Source organism: Leiobunum rupestre, chromosome 10, assembly GCF_980474605.1.
Source record: "Leiobunum rupestre chromosome 10, qqLeiRupe1.1.hap1, whole genome shotgun sequence".
NCBI classification, from domain to species: Eukaryota; Metazoa; Arthropoda; class Arachnida; order Opiliones; family Sclerosomatidae; genus Leiobunum; species Leiobunum rupestre.
The window spans coordinates 54,272,048-54,292,203 of NC_143393.1; the positions used below are offsets into that span (position 1 = coordinate 54,272,048).

General features: G+C 32.9%; 1 protein-coding gene across 1 annotated transcript; it reads left to right on the forward strand.

Moving 5' to 3' along the window:
- Nucleotides 1-3,475: 3,475 nt before the first annotated feature.
- LOC149926214 (beta-1,4-N-acetylgalactosaminyltransferase bre-4-like) lies at nt 3,476-19,329 on the forward strand (the record flags this gene model as incomplete). The annotated part of the gene is made up of 6 exons (XM_090161902.1): nt 3,476-3,509; nt 9,213-9,365; nt 10,770-11,002; nt 11,825-12,012; nt 14,282-14,506; nt 18,007-19,329. Coding segments are annotated over 6 exons (966 nt in total), but the record flags the coding sequence as incomplete, so codon positions are not given.
- Nucleotides 19,330-20,156: the final 827 nt, after the last annotated feature.

Genomic DNA, 20,156 nt, shown 5'->3' on the forward strand with positions numbered 1-20,156 from the left:
TTACAGACTTTTTGCAGCTACTTATAAGAAGTAAAGCAGATTGAAAAATATTCTGGAAATTTGCTGCTCAAAAGCAGTATTGCAGCACCAACATTTTTTTACGGGCCATGGGATCAGTATTTCTACCGTACCACAACTTGGTCTCTCTTAATTAACAGAATCAGATAAAGATGTGGGACAGATCTCAGCAATTTATCTATAAATGTGACTTTTTTTCAATAGTCAAACTATTGATGTACGCTCGTATCACGGAAATGACAAAGGTGCTTGTATTTCATGAATGCAACCTCATATAATCCGAAAGTATACTTTTGCTGATGAAAGTAATTTTGAACAAAGGGAAATGGATCATTTTCTAGTGGTATCAGTATTTACCAGGACAGATACTGTTCAAAGGGATCTGAAAATACGACACCACAGCTAAGCTTATCTTACTGTCCTTTACAACACAAGAAACATAGGAGTGTACCTGTGACATATGTTTATACATTTTTCTGGAGAGAGAAAACATTTAAACACACCGAGAATTCATTCCTAAAATTTATTAAACTAATTATGCAAATTTTGGCATATACTGTAGTTTTTATCCATATTGAACTTACACGTTAACCTAACCCAAAACAAAAGATGTAGACCAGATAAACTATGGCAAATCTTTTAACAGCCGCTGAAGAGAAAAAACCATGGTATGCAAGATTCGTCAAAATCAAACATTAAGTTCTTAAATGTTGAAAAGTCAAAATGATCTATCTTCTTAAGGTACACTGCAAATCATAATAACACCTAATTATCGTGTGCATAATAATAAAAGAACGCTTAAAACCTAAATAAATCAGAGCATCTAACATTTGTTGAACCAAAGAACAGGCACTTTAATTATTTTCAGGTGGATAGATAGACACACTAGCCACCCTTTAGTCGTACATTAAGTGCATTTAATATATATCTACAGGCGTTCTTTCGTAACATAAGTAGACCAAGATTGTTACCAATTTAAAGCTTCTGTTATAACTAAAGAACAACTAAGAACTATTTTACAGAAGGAACAAACAATATATCATCAAATAAAGTTACTGTACAGTGAAGTAGAATTTTTGAGGCTTGATCTTTCGCTTTACCTTTCAATGAGAGAGATGGTAGTTTCAAAAATTACAAAGTACAATTGCCAATACTCTTAATCTAGGCACATATGAAAATAAATAAACAGAAGCCAAAAATTTCAATGGCTTTATGGGTAAGGCTTTTTTGTTGTGCATGCAAAATAAAACATTTATTTAAACACTTAAATCATGTTCACGATTTTTGACAACTCACATAATTATTGATAAATCTAATAACATTAATAATTTACGGTATTAGGCTATATTATGTTATATTCCTTATTAAAATTTGTGGCTGTTATAGATAACCGAGATTGTTACTTATCATACAAAATATATTTAACGGTGAAGTATTTAAATATATTATAATAATAATATAAATAAAATTCAGCTAGGCTAATACCCAAGGCACCACCTAAGGCACACTCAATTTAAATAATTTTATTAGGCTATCCTCGTTGTTCACGAACACTATAAACTTGCTATATCATTATTATTTAATTTATTTATTATGTTTTAGAACTGAAATTATTTATTGTACATAAAAACAATGGATTTCTATCAGTGGGTTGGCACGTTATACAATAATCTTAACGATTACACAAGTTTAGAAATCAAATAAAATACATTATATCCGCTACAATTCTTTATACAAATCATATTTGCAGATCATTTCAATTGTTTCAGTTTTTAGTCAAATATTTAAGTCTATTTATTTAACTAATTTGTTTTTTTTTTGGTATCCTATTTATTAGATGTAATCAGATATTATTGACATTTTACCTTACCTTGTTTATGATTTTAAAGTTATGCACACGTATAATGCGTTCCTTAAGAAGATTGGAATGAGGTAAAAAAATAGTTTATTGAGAAAGAGTTATTAAACCTATATCTTCGAAAATACTTTGGTATCTAACACGATAATTTAATTTAAAAAATAGTATATTTAACTAACTTTTGGCTGGTTTGGTTGTAAAGGAAGTTTTTAAATCACATAATTTCTGTACTTGAGGCTCAAGGAGTGAACCTAACAAAAATTAAGGTTAGGCAGTCATTTTTCCATAATTTGACTAGTAAAACTTAACACAATTTGAAGTAGCATTAAACTGAATCCCTATTTATATATTCTTTTTACGTCAGAGAACTCTTGGCTGTTTCCGTAATCAGTGGTGGCACCGGAATTTTTTTTAAGTAAAGGTCAAGTATGTTAAAAGCCAAAGTTTTCTTGTTATCGGAAGGATTTTGAACCTACTTTTATTTCATAAAGCCAGTAAAATACAGTAATTCACACTTAAATATATTTTAAATCCGTTTCCTGTAGTAAATAAAAATTAATTTCCAAATTTAAACGATATGCCCAAAACATTTTTATTTATTTTCAGTTTAGGAGCCACTTTCCATGACCTAATAGGGCTAGTTTTTAAATTCTAGGTTAACCATGACCTATCTGGCCACCACTGAGCAATCATAAAATAAAATTATTCATTTCATAGAAATTCCATAGAAATCTTTAACTAAATAGCCTTGTACAATCGTTCCCATGTAAAAATCTGTATTTAATATTGTTGTATGAAATAATAATATCGTATTTGTTTATAATATCGTAAATGTTATTCAATTCAATATGACCAAGGCAGTATTTGATAGTCTGTGACATAGGCATATACAATTGACAATCTAATTGCTTCTTCCTTGAGTAGTGCCCATTTCCTGCTGTGCAATTGCCTTCAGACAAGATAAGAAGCCGATTTCCACGTTTGAAACGACCTAGCTTTAAAATGGACTTCGTAGATTAAACGCATTTAAATTTATCTGGAAATTATAAATATATACCACGTATTTTCTACAGGCAGTTGTAAAGTAAGTTGTTAATTTAATTATTGTATTTTGCCTCGTAATAATAGGGCAATTATCAATTTATTTATTTTTATTATTCGATTAATTAAAATTAAATTCGTTAAATGTTTATCTTGGTATTTTAAATAATATAGAATTATTTTCAAGAATTTTTAAAATACATTATACCTTCTAGGTCAAACCATAATTTCTTATATTATATTTCTACTCTTAAATTTATTTAAGTTAAACGGGTGAAGTCATCTTAGAAATTGTATAACTCTCATTTTCTGATTTGTCAAGGGTAGTCAATAACTTATAAGATAAAGTAGGGTATTTGAAAAGACGTATAACTACCAGTTGAGATTTCTTCTGTATTTTATCTTATCTCGATTTTGATAATTTATCGAAAAGGCCTTATCAGCGACCAAATCCGAAGCTCAGTCGTCTCTACGTTACAACGGTAATTCTGTTGTACAAAAACGGATTCATTTGATTCAGCAAAAAGTTATATTTATTTATTTCAATTTTAAATTATTTTTGAAATAATATTCATTTTGTTGTGGAAATCTGGTAAGATTTAAATATATTTCTGAGGTGCTTTCACAATGATTTTTTATCGCGTTTATGAAAAAAGGTTTGATGGATTCTAAAAGAATCATTATTCAAATGTTTCCGATTATAAACATTTTGTTTCTAAATATTATTTATAGCCACTTTTCGAAAGCGTTTTGAGCTGATCACATTTTGTTTCATCATATGGGCAAAACATTATTTAACGATAACACATTTGTAATAAAATGGTAAAATGTGTTGGCTCGTGAGGCATAAAAGGGCTTTCCACCACGCCCAAGCAGTATAATCTGGTTTCCTGAATAATTGTCAATTAAAGTCGCTAAAGGATAATAATATTAATAATCAGCTAGGTTAATACCCCAGGGACCACCCTAGGCCTAAGTCATCGAGCGACTTTTAAAGCCTTTAATTCAGGTGGCCGGGTTACAAATGCGTAGGAGGGTGGTGGAAAGCCACGCGAGCCAACAGCTCCCTACACTAACTATTACCTAAGGTGTTGCTGTGGTATTCCCTTATGAAAACTTTCTATAGAACATTATAAAGTGCTTTAAGGGGTTGTAAAGTTTTCTAAGTCTAGTGGAAAATTCTAGAGAATTTCTATAGAATTTTTTAAAGACACTTCTTACTACACTTTTAGTAAAATAATTCTATAGATAACTTGAGAAAAATCTTTAGAAAATATTTTTAGGGCGTTAATTTTTTCTTTTGGTAGAAAAAATAAGGTATTTCATAATTCACCTGAATTACGATTTTGTGTTATTTTTGATTTACTTCTAAATTTAGTTAGTCTATTATCTTTGAAATTTTTAATACATGTGTATGCCTTATGACCTTAAGTCTAGTTATACTGTTCGCCAATAGATACGTTTTTCGGTCATATTTGCTGCACACAATTGCGAATATTTGATAGAAATTGTCTAAAAATGCGAATTGATTGCATTGTTTAACAAGTTAGGTAAACAAAAAACGGTGAAAGATTTCTGAACGTTGCGCAGCTTTTCTAGTTAATTTCTTTCTAGAACACAATTTATGTCGCAAAGAAAGAGTTTATTTTCGAGTTTGACTTCCAAACACTTATTAACACGTTAATTTAAATTAAATATGACGTCCTTGGTCGTTTCTTCATATTCCAGAATATGTGTACACTAATATTTCTAAAGATATTCTTTCGAAAAATGTAAGGGTATTTCTAGAGAAAATCTTTATAAAATTCTATAGGAAAACCCAATATTTTTCTTAAGAAAAAGGGGCCAATATTCCGAAATATTCTTTAGGATAATCTAAAGGAATTCTTTAAAAATTTACATTTCAATTTCCTTTAGAAAACCCCAGAAAATTTTCATAAGGGTTAGCTTAGCTTATTATAATTATATGACTTTGCTACTCCACGACTAGTGTATAAGTTATAGTAATTATTTAGAAACAACGGTTTATCGTACACTATAAACAACGGCGGCGTAATCGCCACTGCCAAATCATGTAACGCAACCCTTTTTTCTTTTTAAATAAAAAGAGTTTTATAGTGTACGATAAACCGTTGTTTTTCTAAATAATTACTATTATAATTATGTTTTAAATTTTAAATTCTTAGCAAGATTAATATAAAAATTAAGTTAAAAGGAACCACCTATGGACTTCAATGCTAAGGATGATAAAATTAGCTAATTTTATCATCCTTTGCATTCCAGCCCATAGTTGGTTCCTTTTAACTTAAAATTCCGTATATACTATTTGCCACCACTCTCCCCTAATTCGACTTTCCGTTGCTACGCAACGCGGTTTAAAATTTGTAATGTTTAGGCTTAGTTTCTCTTTTCGGTGTTATAGTCCCGAGCAAGATTTCTCGTACGGTACTGACGAGTCGCAAATAGGACGAAAACGGTCTACCGTTGGTATTTCTGGCTATTTTATTTAATTTAAGTTTTCACTCGATCTATTTGGTCCGAGCTATTAGTTAGTTTTAAAATTTTTTCAAATTGTTTTCGTGTTCAGCTTTATTTTCCCTTTTCAAAATGGACTAATCTTCTTATTCACTAATTTTATCATCCGTTAAAGATTAATTGGCGGAGCTAGGATAATATCGAGTTTAGGCTTATAGATAATCTCAATTATAGGCCCATTTTACAGTTCTATTTCTTACACCGAAGTAAATTACTGTGCATGGGTCCCTAGAAATGAACTCGATAATTGTTTTGGTGTCACAAGAAGTGATTTTGTGAAATAAAAGACTGCCTTTGTGCCGCTACTGACTTAAGTAAAATAATTTTTAAATTCGAATATAGAAATTTTGGTTTCAATTTTCAAATATAAATATGAAAATGTTTAAAAGGAATTTAATGTTAATGGTGTAAAAAGGAAATAAAGCAAGCACTAGTTTAATTTTCATGTTTTTTATATCTTTTATAAATAATTTTGATGATGTGCATTTCCACTTTATATCTAAGAAATAATGCTGGCAAAAAAACAAATGTAGAAATATGTAATATGCATCAAAATAGAAGCATTTTCGCATTTGAATTGGTTAAAAAGTTATTATTAATAAATCTTGGTCAGTTTCAGTTTACAAATGGTGTTGGTTAGCTTGTTTTCAAATAAGGAACTAGAAATAAAATTAAATTGTTTTTCAGGCTATTTTGTTTTATTTTTTTTAATGTCGTTTAGCTCATTTAACTTCTTAGAATTATAAAACTCAATCAAAATTCATTAACCACTAGGTAGATATTATTATATTATTTGATTGAATTTAATGTTATTTAATTTATTGAATTTAATATTTTAATGAATTTTACATATTTTAAAATTTTTTATACAATAGAATTTGGCATTCTATTCATTTGAATTGAATAATGAATAATTTGAATTTTAATTGTTATTTGAATTCCATAGACTATAGTAGCGATTTTTGAGGTTGAGACGTCGCTTCAATGGGGGAAGAAACGGGAATAAAAGCATGATAAACCGGTGAAAATAGTTGTCAGTATATTGCATACTTATTTAGGCGGATCAACCAAATGCCAGATTATCAGGCAAAAATAGTGATTCCCTCGCGGCAAGTACTTTTACCGCCTGAAAAATTTGAGGGCTGAAAATCAAGCCAATTAGTGTACGGCTGAATCACGTATAGTTTGGCCTAAACAGATCAAAGCTCGAAAAACAGGCCCAAATAGCCGGAACACATCCATGGACTATTTTAGCCTGATTATAGGGCCTTAATAACACCTCCCAAAAGGGTAGCTATTTTTTCCCAATAATCAGACTTAAATAGCTCCTGTCTAATTTGGCTCAATTTTTGGGTCAAAATAGCCAATACGTAATTTTAAATTGAATTTAAAATTTTATTTTATTGAATCTTACATTTAATATAACATTTATATTTCTTATATAAAGTTAGAAAGATTTTTCTTTAAGTTTGTAGTGAACAGGTATATATTGCCTAAACATATATGCGACCTTCTTCTAGCGAGTTATTTTTATACTTCGGAACGTATTAATCTGAAAATATAGGGAAGAGTGGATTTAAAATAATAAAGTTTTTTGTTTTAATTTAGCAGGATTGTGAAAGAGCCTGTAAAATAATCGAAATGAAATGAAATTAATTTTCTGCAGAGTTATTTTCTCACCATCCAAAGTTTTGCTTTGCTTATGTGCAATTTTGTTTGTTTTCCTCTTTTATCAATTAGGTAAGATATTTTTTACATATTTTGGGGTGGCGGAGTGGTTAGCACTTTCGCCTCGCAGCAAGAGGAGCCGGGTTCGATCCCAGCTTGTGGCACTGGGTGAAAACTCGGAACAACTCCTTCTGCGTTGAGTTTGCAAGTTCTCTCCCCACTAGTTTAAGGGGTTTTCCCCCGAGTTCTTCGGTTTCCCCTTCCATAAAAACTTGTCTAGGTTAACGGTAATAGTTAGTGTAGGGAGCTGTTGGCTCGATATCGTGGCATGCAGGGCTTGCCACCACCCTCCTACGCATTGTAACCCGGCCACCTGAATTAAGGGCTTCAAAAGTCGCATGATGACTTAGGCCTAAGGTGGTGCCTTGGGTATTAGCCTAGCTGATTATTATTATTATTATTATTATTATTATAAATGTTTGTCAATTACATAAATATTGTTAACATTAATAATTTTAATAAAATTTTAAACCCAATCAAATATGATATATTGGTTGTAAAATACGATTTTCCCTACGAAAACAATTATAATAATAATTTTCTTACCAAACGCATTTGGAAAAAAAACGGGAGCCTACATGATGAAAAACATGATTACTAAGTAAAAGATTGATTTTACTTTATATTTGCACATGAATTATATTTATTCAAATTAACGAAAAACACGCGTAGAAATCCAATTTTAACAAGAACTTGTTCTGGATTTAGTTTTTTTTTCGTGTTGTTTTCTAACAGTTGGGAAAACCGATGAGCATTTAATAACAATAACGTCCACTAAATAAGAGCTCTTTTTGCTGCACTTTGTTCTTAAATAACTATAAACAAAAACAGGGTCACACTAATGGCTTAATCCAGTTTTCATGGGGAGTTTTTGTGAATGTGATGGAGCTCAAACCAATTTGAACTGGGCTTTAAGATACTGCAACAATGGTCTTAATTTTCTCTTACGACAGTGCTCTTAAAAACCGCGAATTTTATTAAATTCATATCTCCCCCACAAAATAAATAATAAAGGAATCAAAAGATGCTTGGTGTTTAGTAGTTTATAGAGTCATAGCGTTAAGCTTTTTATCTGTACTTAGACAAAATATAGATTTAGAGATGTTAAAGGTTTATCCCCTTAAGATTGAACGAAATCATTGCTTTCACTTATGTCCTTTTCTAAAAACTTATGGCCTTCCATATTTTTATATCCTAAGCGATTGACGCCTAAGTACATGTACAAATGCCAGCCGTTGATGTTTAGAAATCCAGCTTTTCGTGATGGCGAAAAACTAGATTATTGTGAATGCTGATGCTCTCATTATCATTAAATATAAATATACACAATATAAAATAATGTATATTATATTTCAAGAATATAATTAAATAGACGAATTAAAATATCGGGAGCTCGGACCCAAATGTGATAAAAAAATTTCAGATTTAATTTAATAAAATAACGAAGTTCCTTAATTAAGAATGCCCATTTGTCTTCACTGGAATATTTTGATTTGGTTTCCGGGTCAACAGTCGCAGGCGTTAGAGACCAATGCTAGAGCGCCGACGTACTCGATTAACTATCTATCGAATTAATATATCGCAATTTATAAAAATGTACAAGCATTAATTTATTTCACCCACGAATATTAACTCTACCATTACCCTTTACTCTCAGGGTTTAAGCAACTGGAAGCCCTGTACTATGAGGCCTTTTGAGAACCGTGAAATTATACGAACTGATAAACGATCGATTTTTTCATTTATCTTAACGTAGTTTTACTTCGAAGATATTTGTACTGATATTTCAGAATGGTATAAGTGAGTATTGAAATTGATGAATATTTCTACAGCTCTAAAATTACTTGCAATTGTTTTATTACCCTAATCCAGTTTATATAGGCTTTTTAATTAAAAACATAATTGGCCTTGAACCAATAAAGTTTATCCCAAAGGTTTTGTATTTATTTCAACCATCGATATCTTCGTATCTTATGGAAGATAAAGAGCCCTTCTAGTACAATTTATTGTTTCATAATCCACGTTGTTTTAGAGATTCACTCCTTGGTTTGGAGTACTCATTTTCTTCAATGGCGAACCCAACAGTTAAATTGCAGCTACTCTCTTTCTGGTTGCCCTGAATTAGAAGACTTAAGAAATGTTGTAGCAGAACTACCTATTTGCCCGTATAAACCACCAAAACTTTGTAAGTACATTTTAAAGTATTTTGATACTGAATGTACCACGTCTGGGAAAGGGACCACGGATTTTTTGATATTTTAGAACGCGCAGATACCGTTTTGTTCGTCTATCAACGATAAAAAATCAATATGGTAGTCGTAAATCATCAACTCTCAATTTATATAAACTTAGCATTTTATATTGGAAACAAAGCCATGGCAAAAAGGCTCATTTAACAATAACTTTGAACGCATATATTTATTTGAAATTAACATCATAGAAGTGAAAAACAGTAAAAATTACCTCAATGCTAATTGCAGTCACGAAGCTGTGACGGTGGCAGCAAGGCTGTCACGACTTGTTTCCTATTTTCCTTCTTCCAAATTAAAAAAAATTAGTGGCCGGAAGCCTTTGGAATTTTTTTACTGTCTATGACTTTCGTCGCATTTACAGACTAGAAGTCCAAGCCGAGGACATAAAGTAGTACCTTTTCATTATCTTAAATTTACTATTGTATAGTTTTATTGATTTTTAGCCCCTTCCTCTAGTATAGAGGAAAGAGGCTGTTATTTTCGCTCCTGATCTGAGGTGAATAATGCAGTGGATGCTATAGCTACGTATCGTCTCTGTATAGGTATTCTACAATCCACAGATTGTCTTCAACGGCACAGTCGGCACTCAATATAAATATAATTCAGATTTCATTCGATTGGTATTAGTTCTCACATCTACCTATGCCAGTGTTAAGCTCTGGTTTTTAATCGAAGGGGGATATTTCATGCCCTTATCGGAAATTACGACGTTTATGTCCCCGGAAACCCACGAATATTTTTGAGAGTCCTCAAGTAAAGGAATATTAGGCTTCAGCTTGCGTAGCCTACCCCTACCACCGTCACTGTCATTACGATAGCCGCAAAAATGATGGGAGGTATGTCAACAGAAAGGTTTGAGACTCCATTTATTAAAATGGTAGAAGCGGAGCCAGAATTGTACTTGAGGTAGGCGAACAAGGTTGTAGGCCCCAAATTACGATATGTTTTAGGCATAAATAAAAAGCAGCTTTCTAAAACATTTGCCGGGAAAGAAATATCCCTTAATCATAATACGTTTTTTTTTAATTTCGGAGTATGGTTAACTAGTTTATAATTGGAGGCACCTTATTTAAAACCTTTGCAGGCCCTGTTTTTAAATTTTTGTAGGCCCTTGCTTATACTCCAATAGGCAGCAGCCTTCCTCTGCCTGTAGCCGTCTCTGTTAAATGGTTTGATAAGCCTAGCTTTCCGTCGGTCGCCATTTTGGTTGTGGTTTGCAAACCGGCTTCTTTCGTCAACGCTTGACTTCAAATAGAGCTTTAATTTGCATCTCTGATAACGGGGAGTTTCTCATGAAAAAATTAACGCATATAACACTCATATCGAAAAACATTCAGTAGGAAAGTACAACATCAGTAATGAATCGCTGGATCTGAAAGAGCTTGAGAACATCTTTCCGGATTTGGATAACGGAGGAAGACATCGTCCAGCAGAGTGCATAAGCAGACACCGTGTCGCCCTTATAGTGCCTTTTCGCGACCGTAACACTCATTTAAAGATATTTCTACGTAACTTGCACCCGTTCCTTCGAAGACAGCAATTAAACTATGGCATCTACATAGTTGAGCAGGTAAAAATAATGACACAATTAATGACAAACAAGAATTTAATTAATTTAGAGATAACAAATATGTTAAGACGATAAGCGTCTCACTTTTGCTCGGAAAATAAGTTACTGTTTAATAAAATAATTAGTTCTGAGCGGTATCGCAAATGTCAACCTCTTTCCCCAACTTGTGTTAATACATTTTTCCGACAATTAACCAGAGATTAACTTTTTGAAAAAAAATATATTTAGAATAATTCCGGGTTCCACTTGTAAATTTTAGATGTCGTTTATTTTTTCCATACGAATTTTTTACACAGTTATATGAAAAGTCGGCCAAATATGTCGACCCACCCTGATGAATTGAATTAATATGAAGATCAATCTCCGGTTTTGCGCAGTTTATGGTTTTTAGTTTAAAATCGTCTGCATTTCAGACGAATTAAAATAAGAACATCGAGTGCGGAACGAGGGGTAAGACGGTCTCAGATAACCTGTACAGCGAATTGGTGCATTTAGCACTGTTAAAGTGCATATTTTCAAGAGTTCGCGAGTTCCATTTAAAACTGTCAAAGGTACGGCAGTGTACGCCGAGTTCGCAAAGTGTCTTACCCCTCGGTGCGGAAGATTGGAGTTGGGACTTTATATAAAATATTTTTTGTCCTACTTATAATTTAGGAGAAATAACAATTGGGTATGGTGTAACTAGATTTGACGGAGGTGAAAGAAGAAAACAAATTGTTGAAAAAAGTAACGAGAAACGTATCAAAATACGGGAATTGTTAATTCGAAGCGTTCTTCGTAGAAGGCTTGGAAAGTTAATTTTCTTATTTGAATTTATTTAAGGCTGGTAACGACACCTTCAATCGTGGGTTAATAAAGAATATTGGATTTGCAATTGCATCAGCTGACTATCATTACAATTGCTTTATGTTCCATGACATCGATCTGATACCCGAGGATGATCGAAATCCATATAACTGTAACGATAGCCCAAGGCATTTGTCAAGATCGATAGATGTGTTCAACTACAAGTATGTAAAATTTTCAAAAGGTTAATAACATAGACACAGCGCCGGCCCCAGGGCGGTGCGAACGGTGCACGTCATAGGTTAGGGGCGCCGAAACGGGATCGGCACGATGGCACCAATAACTTTTGACCACAAGACCGCAATGAGATCTCGTACCACCAGAAAAACTTGCTCAGGCCGCTACTGCATAGACACTTTATACAGGGTGTTACCTTAACAACGATACAAGGCCAATAACTAAAAATGTAATAAAGGTAGGAAATTCCAACTTTCAGGACACATAGAACGCAGAAGGGGTCACTTAACAATGGCCTTGAACCATGTCTTCAAGGTCATTTAAAATTTATCTCGAGAAACAGTATATTACAAAATTGAATTCAATTATAGAAGTGTTCCTCTTCACATTTTAGGTTTAAATAACTTTGATCCTTCCTATTTGGACCAATATCAAGTCTAGGGAACTTTGACGATTACACGAAAATAATGTTCCAGAGATCAAGTTGAAGGGCTAATAATTCGAATAATACTCATGCTAAAGTATAAAAATCCACTGAACATACTCATCTGGTCGGGCGCCTATAAAATTTGAAAACTCTTTTGACTTTTAATTAATAATAATCATCAAAGCTAATAACCAAGACACCACCTTAGGCCTAAGTCATCAAGCCATTAAGATAATTTAGATAATGCACAAGAGTTTTTTTTAAAATAGAGCTAATACCCATGAACCACCTTCGACCACATAAGCAATGTTGCTTGTGCGTGATCAAGTAACAGGTGGCCGAGTTACAATGCGTAGGAGGGTGGTGGCAAGCCCTTCATACCAACAGCTCCCTACACTAACTATTAACGTAAACCTCAACAAGTTTTTATCGAAGGGGAAACCGAACAATTCGGGGAAAACCCCTAAACCAGTGGGAAGAGAACTTGCAAACTCAACGCAGAAGGAGTTGTTCCGAGTTTTCACCCAGTGCCACAAGGTGGGATCGAACCCGGCGAAAGCGCTAACCACTCCGCAACCCCACTTACGGTTCAAGGTCTATCTCGAGATCCAATGGATTTAGAGAAATGGAATTTTAAAGGTTTTCATCGGGTTAAAGAAATTTAGACTTAAAATTTAAATTTTTACACATTTTAAATAGGAGCAATTTCTCTTAATCCATTGGTTATCGAGATAAACTTTGAATTACCTTGAACCATGAGTTGAATGCCATCCGAGTTTGCAAATTTAAGAGACTTCTTACTCGATGAGTATGTCTAGAAAATTTTGATAATCTAGCATGAGTACTTTTCGAGTTAATAGCCCTTTAACTCTGGTACATAATTTTCATCACGACCTTCCTGTATATGTAGAAGTTTCCTAGCCTGATTATTGGTCAAATTACGTGATATTAAAGCTAAAATGTTACGGGGAACAATTTTCTTATTGAAAAAACTTTGTATCTCTAGTGGTTCTCGAGATACATTTTAAATGACCTTGAAGACCTGATTCAAAGTCATGGAAATTTCAGTTATCAAGTGACCACTTGCCCCGAAAGTTTGAAATTCCTAGCTAAAACGAATTTAGGGTTATTGGCCCTGTATCGTTTTTAAGTTTAAAACCTGTATCTATAATAACAAGTTATTAATCATTTACTGCCTTTTATCTATAAATCACAACAACAATGTCATAACTTTTAAATTATTTATTAAATAATTTTGACTTCTGACTAAAACGTTTAACAAGCAGGCATTTCTAGAGAGAACACAGAAATTTAATGAACTTCAAGATTGGAAATAAGGTCAATATCTTGATCTTTGATGCTTTGTCATTGCAGAAGCGTAGGATAATTTTTCAGTTGAGTCTTTCTCTTGCTAAAGACGGTTACTTTTTTGGTTAAAGCATTATTTCTGCGGCACTCAACCCAAAGCCATCTGTTCTAAACTTGTCCTTTTGTCACATTTATGTAACATAATTATTGACTTATGAAAATACATTTTATGGAGAGACCGAAGTATATACTTTCTAAAAGGACAAATTTAGGTTAAATATTCTTTACAAACTTACAAAGCCAGTTTTTCTCTACAACCTTACAAATCTAGCTTCTCTCTATAACATATCAACGCCAGCAATTCTCTACTACATATAATACTCTACAACTTACCAACGTTAGCTATATTCTACAACCTACCAACACTAGCTTTTCTCTACAACTTACCAACGTCAGCTATATTCCACAACCTACCAACGTAAAAACATCTTTGCACCATTTAATGGAAACTAACTTTCCAGATTACCCCGAGCCTTAAGAAACCTTTTCGGGGGCGTCATTTCCCTAAGGAAGGAAGACTTCACAAAGGCGAACGGTTATTCGAACGAATATTGGGGCTGGGGTGGTGAAGACAATGAACTTTTCAATCGTCTCAGATTTATTGGTCTGGGAATTGATCGATATGCACCAGATATTTCTCGGTACAAAATGCTTCCACACCAGAAAGACACCCCGAATCCAAACCGGTAAGACGTTTTTTTAAATAAAAATTTTAAAATGTTCCTAATTCGCGAAGCTTTTATGCTTACGTATTTGGCTCTGGTTTAACTGTTACAAGTACGTGTTAACCTTAATTTACCATTGAATATCGATTTGGCAATACCCTTAACGACATGAGCCTCGCATGGCATTGTCCCTACTACGGAGCGGAAATGAAACAGACGTTAAGAGCCTCTGAGCTGTTACTAGAAAGTGCCAGGATGAAGTTTCCTGACCGTTTTGTAACGGTCAATTGGATATCTGCATTAAAGGGTTCATAAAAATTGATGAACTTAAGCCACGTTCGCACTTACCTCTCATATCGCTTCGTTTAGTTAACTTTTTTTAAAAACCAGGTTGATAAATCGCTTCGGGTTGGCTTGGGAATTAGCTTGGCCAAAAATATTGCGACTAAAATTCTAAATTACGTCAAATAATATTAGTGTTTATATAGTAAACATGATTAACAAATTGTTTTGGGGGGAAAATTTCGTTATTTTAAATTAATGTCCTAATTTAAAATTGCATGAAGCCTTGGCCTTAACCGAACCGTGATGAAATGATTTCACACGTGTGAACACAAAAGAATTAAAGTAACTTCAAACTGAGTTTCAAACCGATTTTACCCTCAAGTGTGACCAGGGCTTAAGTCCAGTTTTTAGGAGAGTCACATCGTTGTAAAACGATTTATGAATATTCTCAGGAATCCATACCTCTACTTGGAATGTGTATCCTACCGTATCGCGTATGGTACGATCACTCTGACGGCTTTGGCCCAGCCTGCGAGAGAAAAATTCCCTCTGCACGCGCTCTCCTCTCCCGTAGTTGTTCGTTAAGTTAACAAAGTGACGTCAAAAATCGTCAGTCACATTGAGACGAAAAATCTGCCACAATAGGCATTCCAAGAAAAGGTATGGATTCCATATAATGGATGTTAAGACATATTATAAGCACCGAACTTCATTGTTGACAAAATTAATGAGCGACTCTATGGCCGAGTTTCAAAATATAATAAGGCAGCACGTTTACAATACTCAAAACACAAACAATGACAAAAATAGTACACTTCTGTGTAATGTAAAGTAAGAAATTTTATTAAGGTTTGTCCTTTTTTTCTCTCAATAAGATATTAAGAAGATCCACCTCATGGTTTAGGCTCCTCCACTTATTATCTATAAATCGTCCAGATAGCTTCTATAATTCGCACGTCTTGTGACCACCACCAGTGACGTTCTTCATTTTCCCTATGAACAATGATGTCAAGGAATCGTGATTTTACAACCCTCGATCATGCAAAAATAAATTTGTGGTAAAAGAAATTTAAATAACTACTAAAATAGGTTTCGAAAATATTTTTTAAGAATTGAAGGTTAATTTTTTTAAGATATATTTTAACTGAAATAGTTAACCAATCATCCTATAGCGTCTAAAGTTTGACAACTGTATGTTTATGTGCTTTAGACTCTGGCGTCGAAATAAATAGCTTGACCCGTTTTGTGCATAAGTGATCGGCGATGCGTTCATTCGCTAATAGCAGGTGTTGTGTATCTCACGAGATTTGACATTCAGTATAATTTGCTAGGTCATATTCGAAATGCTTTTTAGGCAATGCCCATGATAAATCTGTGGCGCTTAGAAAAGAAAAATAGTTGGATCACCTATCTGTGATACCATACTCTCTAGCTTTGAGCGACGTTGATATCAATATGGGTTTGATCATCGTACCATAGATACAAACGATATAAATCTCTTTATAATGCTTAGATCAGTCTGCACCTGAGTTTTAAAAGATTATACTGTCCGACTAAAATAACAATTTGCTTAAACATTACCTTGAGTAAAGAATTCGTGTTTTTGTAAGGTGTTTAAACTAAAGTCACATAAACTTGATTCTCAAGCAAATCTTCACCTTTGGACACCAATAAAAAGTTACACCATTTGTCGAATCCAACTAAGTCTCTTCTGCTGCTATTATTAAAATCAGCTTTGGCAACGGGAAAGAGGTGAAGAAATGCTTTAACGATTAAGTCCACATATCGGAAATCGTTCACTGGATTTTGGCTACATGTTTCGAATTAGATCATGTTCATTTCTATATTCAAATATTTGTAGAGCGTATTGCGTTATTTCGGTTTCGTCTAGTGCCTCTTTGAAAATTTCGCCTTTTTCAAGGTATGAGGAAATGTTTACAACATTGGCACTCTAGCACGACAGGGTCAGCCTAATGTCGAAAAACACCAGTCGCACGGCAAGGTCAGCCAAAAGGTTATTTCTGGTGGAATTTTCCTAGTGGTTTACTGGGTGGTTGACCTTAAGAGTCTGACCCTAAACCAGAGTCGGGTCAAATCAAATCAAAATACATAACATATGGAGACGGCACCATTTTTGAAAGGTTTTCTATCATTTTGAAGCTTCAGTCAGCACTTTGAGTCCACAACAACTTAATACGGTACATTACTGGGAAAAAATTCTGCGTTGATTTTACAAGTTGTCTCCCCGCTGGTTTACGGGGGTTTCCCCTTCCATTAAAACTTGCTGAGGTTAACGGTAATAGTTAGTGTAGGGATCTGTAGGCTCGCGTGGCATGCAGGGCTGACAACCACCTGAATAAAGGGCTTTTTATGTCGTGGGTATAAACCTAGCTGAATATTATTATAATGATCTAAGTCTTCACTAACATATTCAGTATCATTTAAAAGTTATTTAAAATATATTTAAAATAGTTTTATTAAATCGCAAACTATCACAGATTGGCACAACTAATTAGCAACAAATTGCCGGATATAAGTCGGCTATTGGTCTGGTTATAAATTTGTAATGCCTTTTTCAAGTCCCGACAGCTATTTGAATTTAAGGTTTGCGTTCGAATTCTTGCAATGGTAAGACTTATTGAGTCGACAAGTGGTACAAAATGTTAATTGGGCATTCTGACTTAAAAATAAAAAAAAACACTTATGCGGAATTATCTCAAAAACGTTCAAGTTTTAGAGTCGGTAAGTGGTACTGACTTTAAAGGGTTCATAAACGTTCTTACTCTGATTTATCCTAAAAACGTTCTTTTATCGAAAATCACTTTAAAAAAAATTTCGTTCACCGATATTATGGAGCTTTTCTGTCATGTTCAGTTTTAGAAGTTATTTATAAATTTAATCTAAGAGTTTACTCGTTACAAAATGATGTCACCATACCGACTTGAAAAGAGATCAAAAACCTGCTTATTTGGGATTATCTCTAAATCTTTTAAAACTTTTAGAGTCGGCAGGTAGTAGATAATTTTAAGTCACCAAACCGACTTTGAAAGGGATCAAAAACGTCCTTTCGCGGAATTATCCACAAAAACGTTTTGACAATCGCAGCTTTAAAAAAAAGGACTGAGGCCATCTATTGATCAGTTTAATAATTACTCGAATGCTTATTAATGTTAAGTGACGACCTCTTTAGTTTTCTCAGTTAACATTGATGTTTTTATTTTGTTTTATTATTTCAGATACAGTATATTGAAGAAAGCTAAATTAAGATGGAAAACAGACGGACTTAATAATATTGAGAAGCACTTCAAGTTGATAAAGTTAAAGAAGTATAAATTATATACATATGCGCTTGTAAATGTAATTCGGTGAAGCATTTCATGAACCCCAACTTCATTTAAAAGACTTTTATAAATCATTGGCCCTTTCCTAAAAGAAGGTGCTAGTTTTGATAAACCATTTTTTTCTTCTTAAGTTTAGGTTTTTTGGATAAATTTGCATTGACAATCATATAATCGAGGCTCACCTAAGATGAAATTTTATTATGTTATATTTATTTTTATTCTATTAAAAATTAAGTGGCTTAAGCGAAAGCAATTTTGAGTTTTTATCAGACCAATTATGTTTCAAAATATACCATTTTACGTAAAATTAGTTTTAACCGATAATCTCAAACATTAATTTGATTTGCCTTCATTGTTTCGGACTGTTTGCGTTGTTACCTTTTTTGTAGTTTCATTTCAACATAATTTGTATACGCTAAAATTAATCGATAACTCACCATGAAATGTTATTTTAGTAGCTCTTTATTTTCTATATTTAAAAAGTAAACATGTTCGAAATTTTTTGTATAAATTAACTGCTTTTGGAGAGAATAACATTAAGGCGGCTGCCCATGGCAAAACCTTTTAACCAACAAATTTTGGAATTTTTTTACGCATCTGTATTACTAAGGCATGCACAAAAGTACTGTAAAAGTTTCAGGTAAAAGTCATAAATATTTAACTATTTATGACTTAAAAAATGGTTTTGGATTTTATAATTTTCGCATTAAAAACCACGTTAAAATCTTTTAACTTAGGTTTTGAAAAAGTCAAATATCTCAAAATTACGATCGTGTTGGTTAAAAGGTTTTGCCATGGGACAGCCGAAGGGATTCCTGCTACTAGATAATGCATTACTAACATATTAGAGTGATTGATCGAAAATAACTTTAAAAGAAATTGCTTGCCCTGATATAATAGACCTTTTTTGTCAAGTTCAGTTAAATTAAATTTATTTATAACTTTTTAAAGAGTTTACTTTATTTCCCACTTCAAGATGAAATCTCAAAGCGTTTGTTTAAAGTTTTTGATTAACCGTGGTAAAATAAAATAATGTTTTCACTGTGCGGATGATTTGGTAAACTGTTCTTTATTTTATTATTACTTTAAAATGCTTAACGCTTAACTGCCAACTAACTTTTTATTAGTTTTGCCAAAGTTATATTAGCGCCAGATATCCTATCCATAAATTTATTATCAATGAAAGTCCTGATAATGCGGAGACGAACTTGGTACGTAATAAAATTTGTCAAAAATTACGTTGGTTCTGTTTCTAGTGTAATTTTTAGGGTATCCAAACAATGCCAAATTATTAAATGCATTTTTATTAATTAATAAAATTAATTAATTAAGGTCTAGCGCATGTGCATCAATAAAGAAAACAAGAAAGAAACGTTATAAACACTTAAAACGTATAAACAATACACTGTTAAAAATTACTGTAGCTTCCTGTTAAATTTTAACATGTAAATTCCAGTACCAACATTTACCGTTAGAGTTACTAGATAGTTGCTGTACGCAACAGCTATAGTCCTGTTCGTCGATTAACCGTTATATTAACAGTAAATTTTCGGTAATACCGTGTAGCCGACGGCTTGAGCCCGCCGTCTTGTGGAGGTTGCAGTTTTCACTAGTTTCAAAGTGTAACGGCTTTGCCGTGGTGCAATTGAAGATGATCGTATCACGGCACATTAACTATCATCAAATACAAAATAGTGAGTAGAATTTTAAATTTCATTATTTTAAAGTAATAATTAAGTTAATAATGGGGCCATTTTGATATTTGTATTGTGTATTTGGTCAAGAATGTATTTATTTATGCTTGATTGGTATAAACAAATCGCCTAAGCTTAACTCAATAACGCGTCAATTTTAAAATTATCCCGTTAAACGCTATAATTTAAAACTTTAATTTTTGGGTTCAATAATTATGATTCTGAGTGATAAATTTGTATATATTATAGTTATCACTTTGAAGGAAAATAGCAGGTAAAAAACACTTAGCCAACTTAATACGGTAATATATACATATATTTCACCCAGAATCTCAATTATTGAAACTAAAA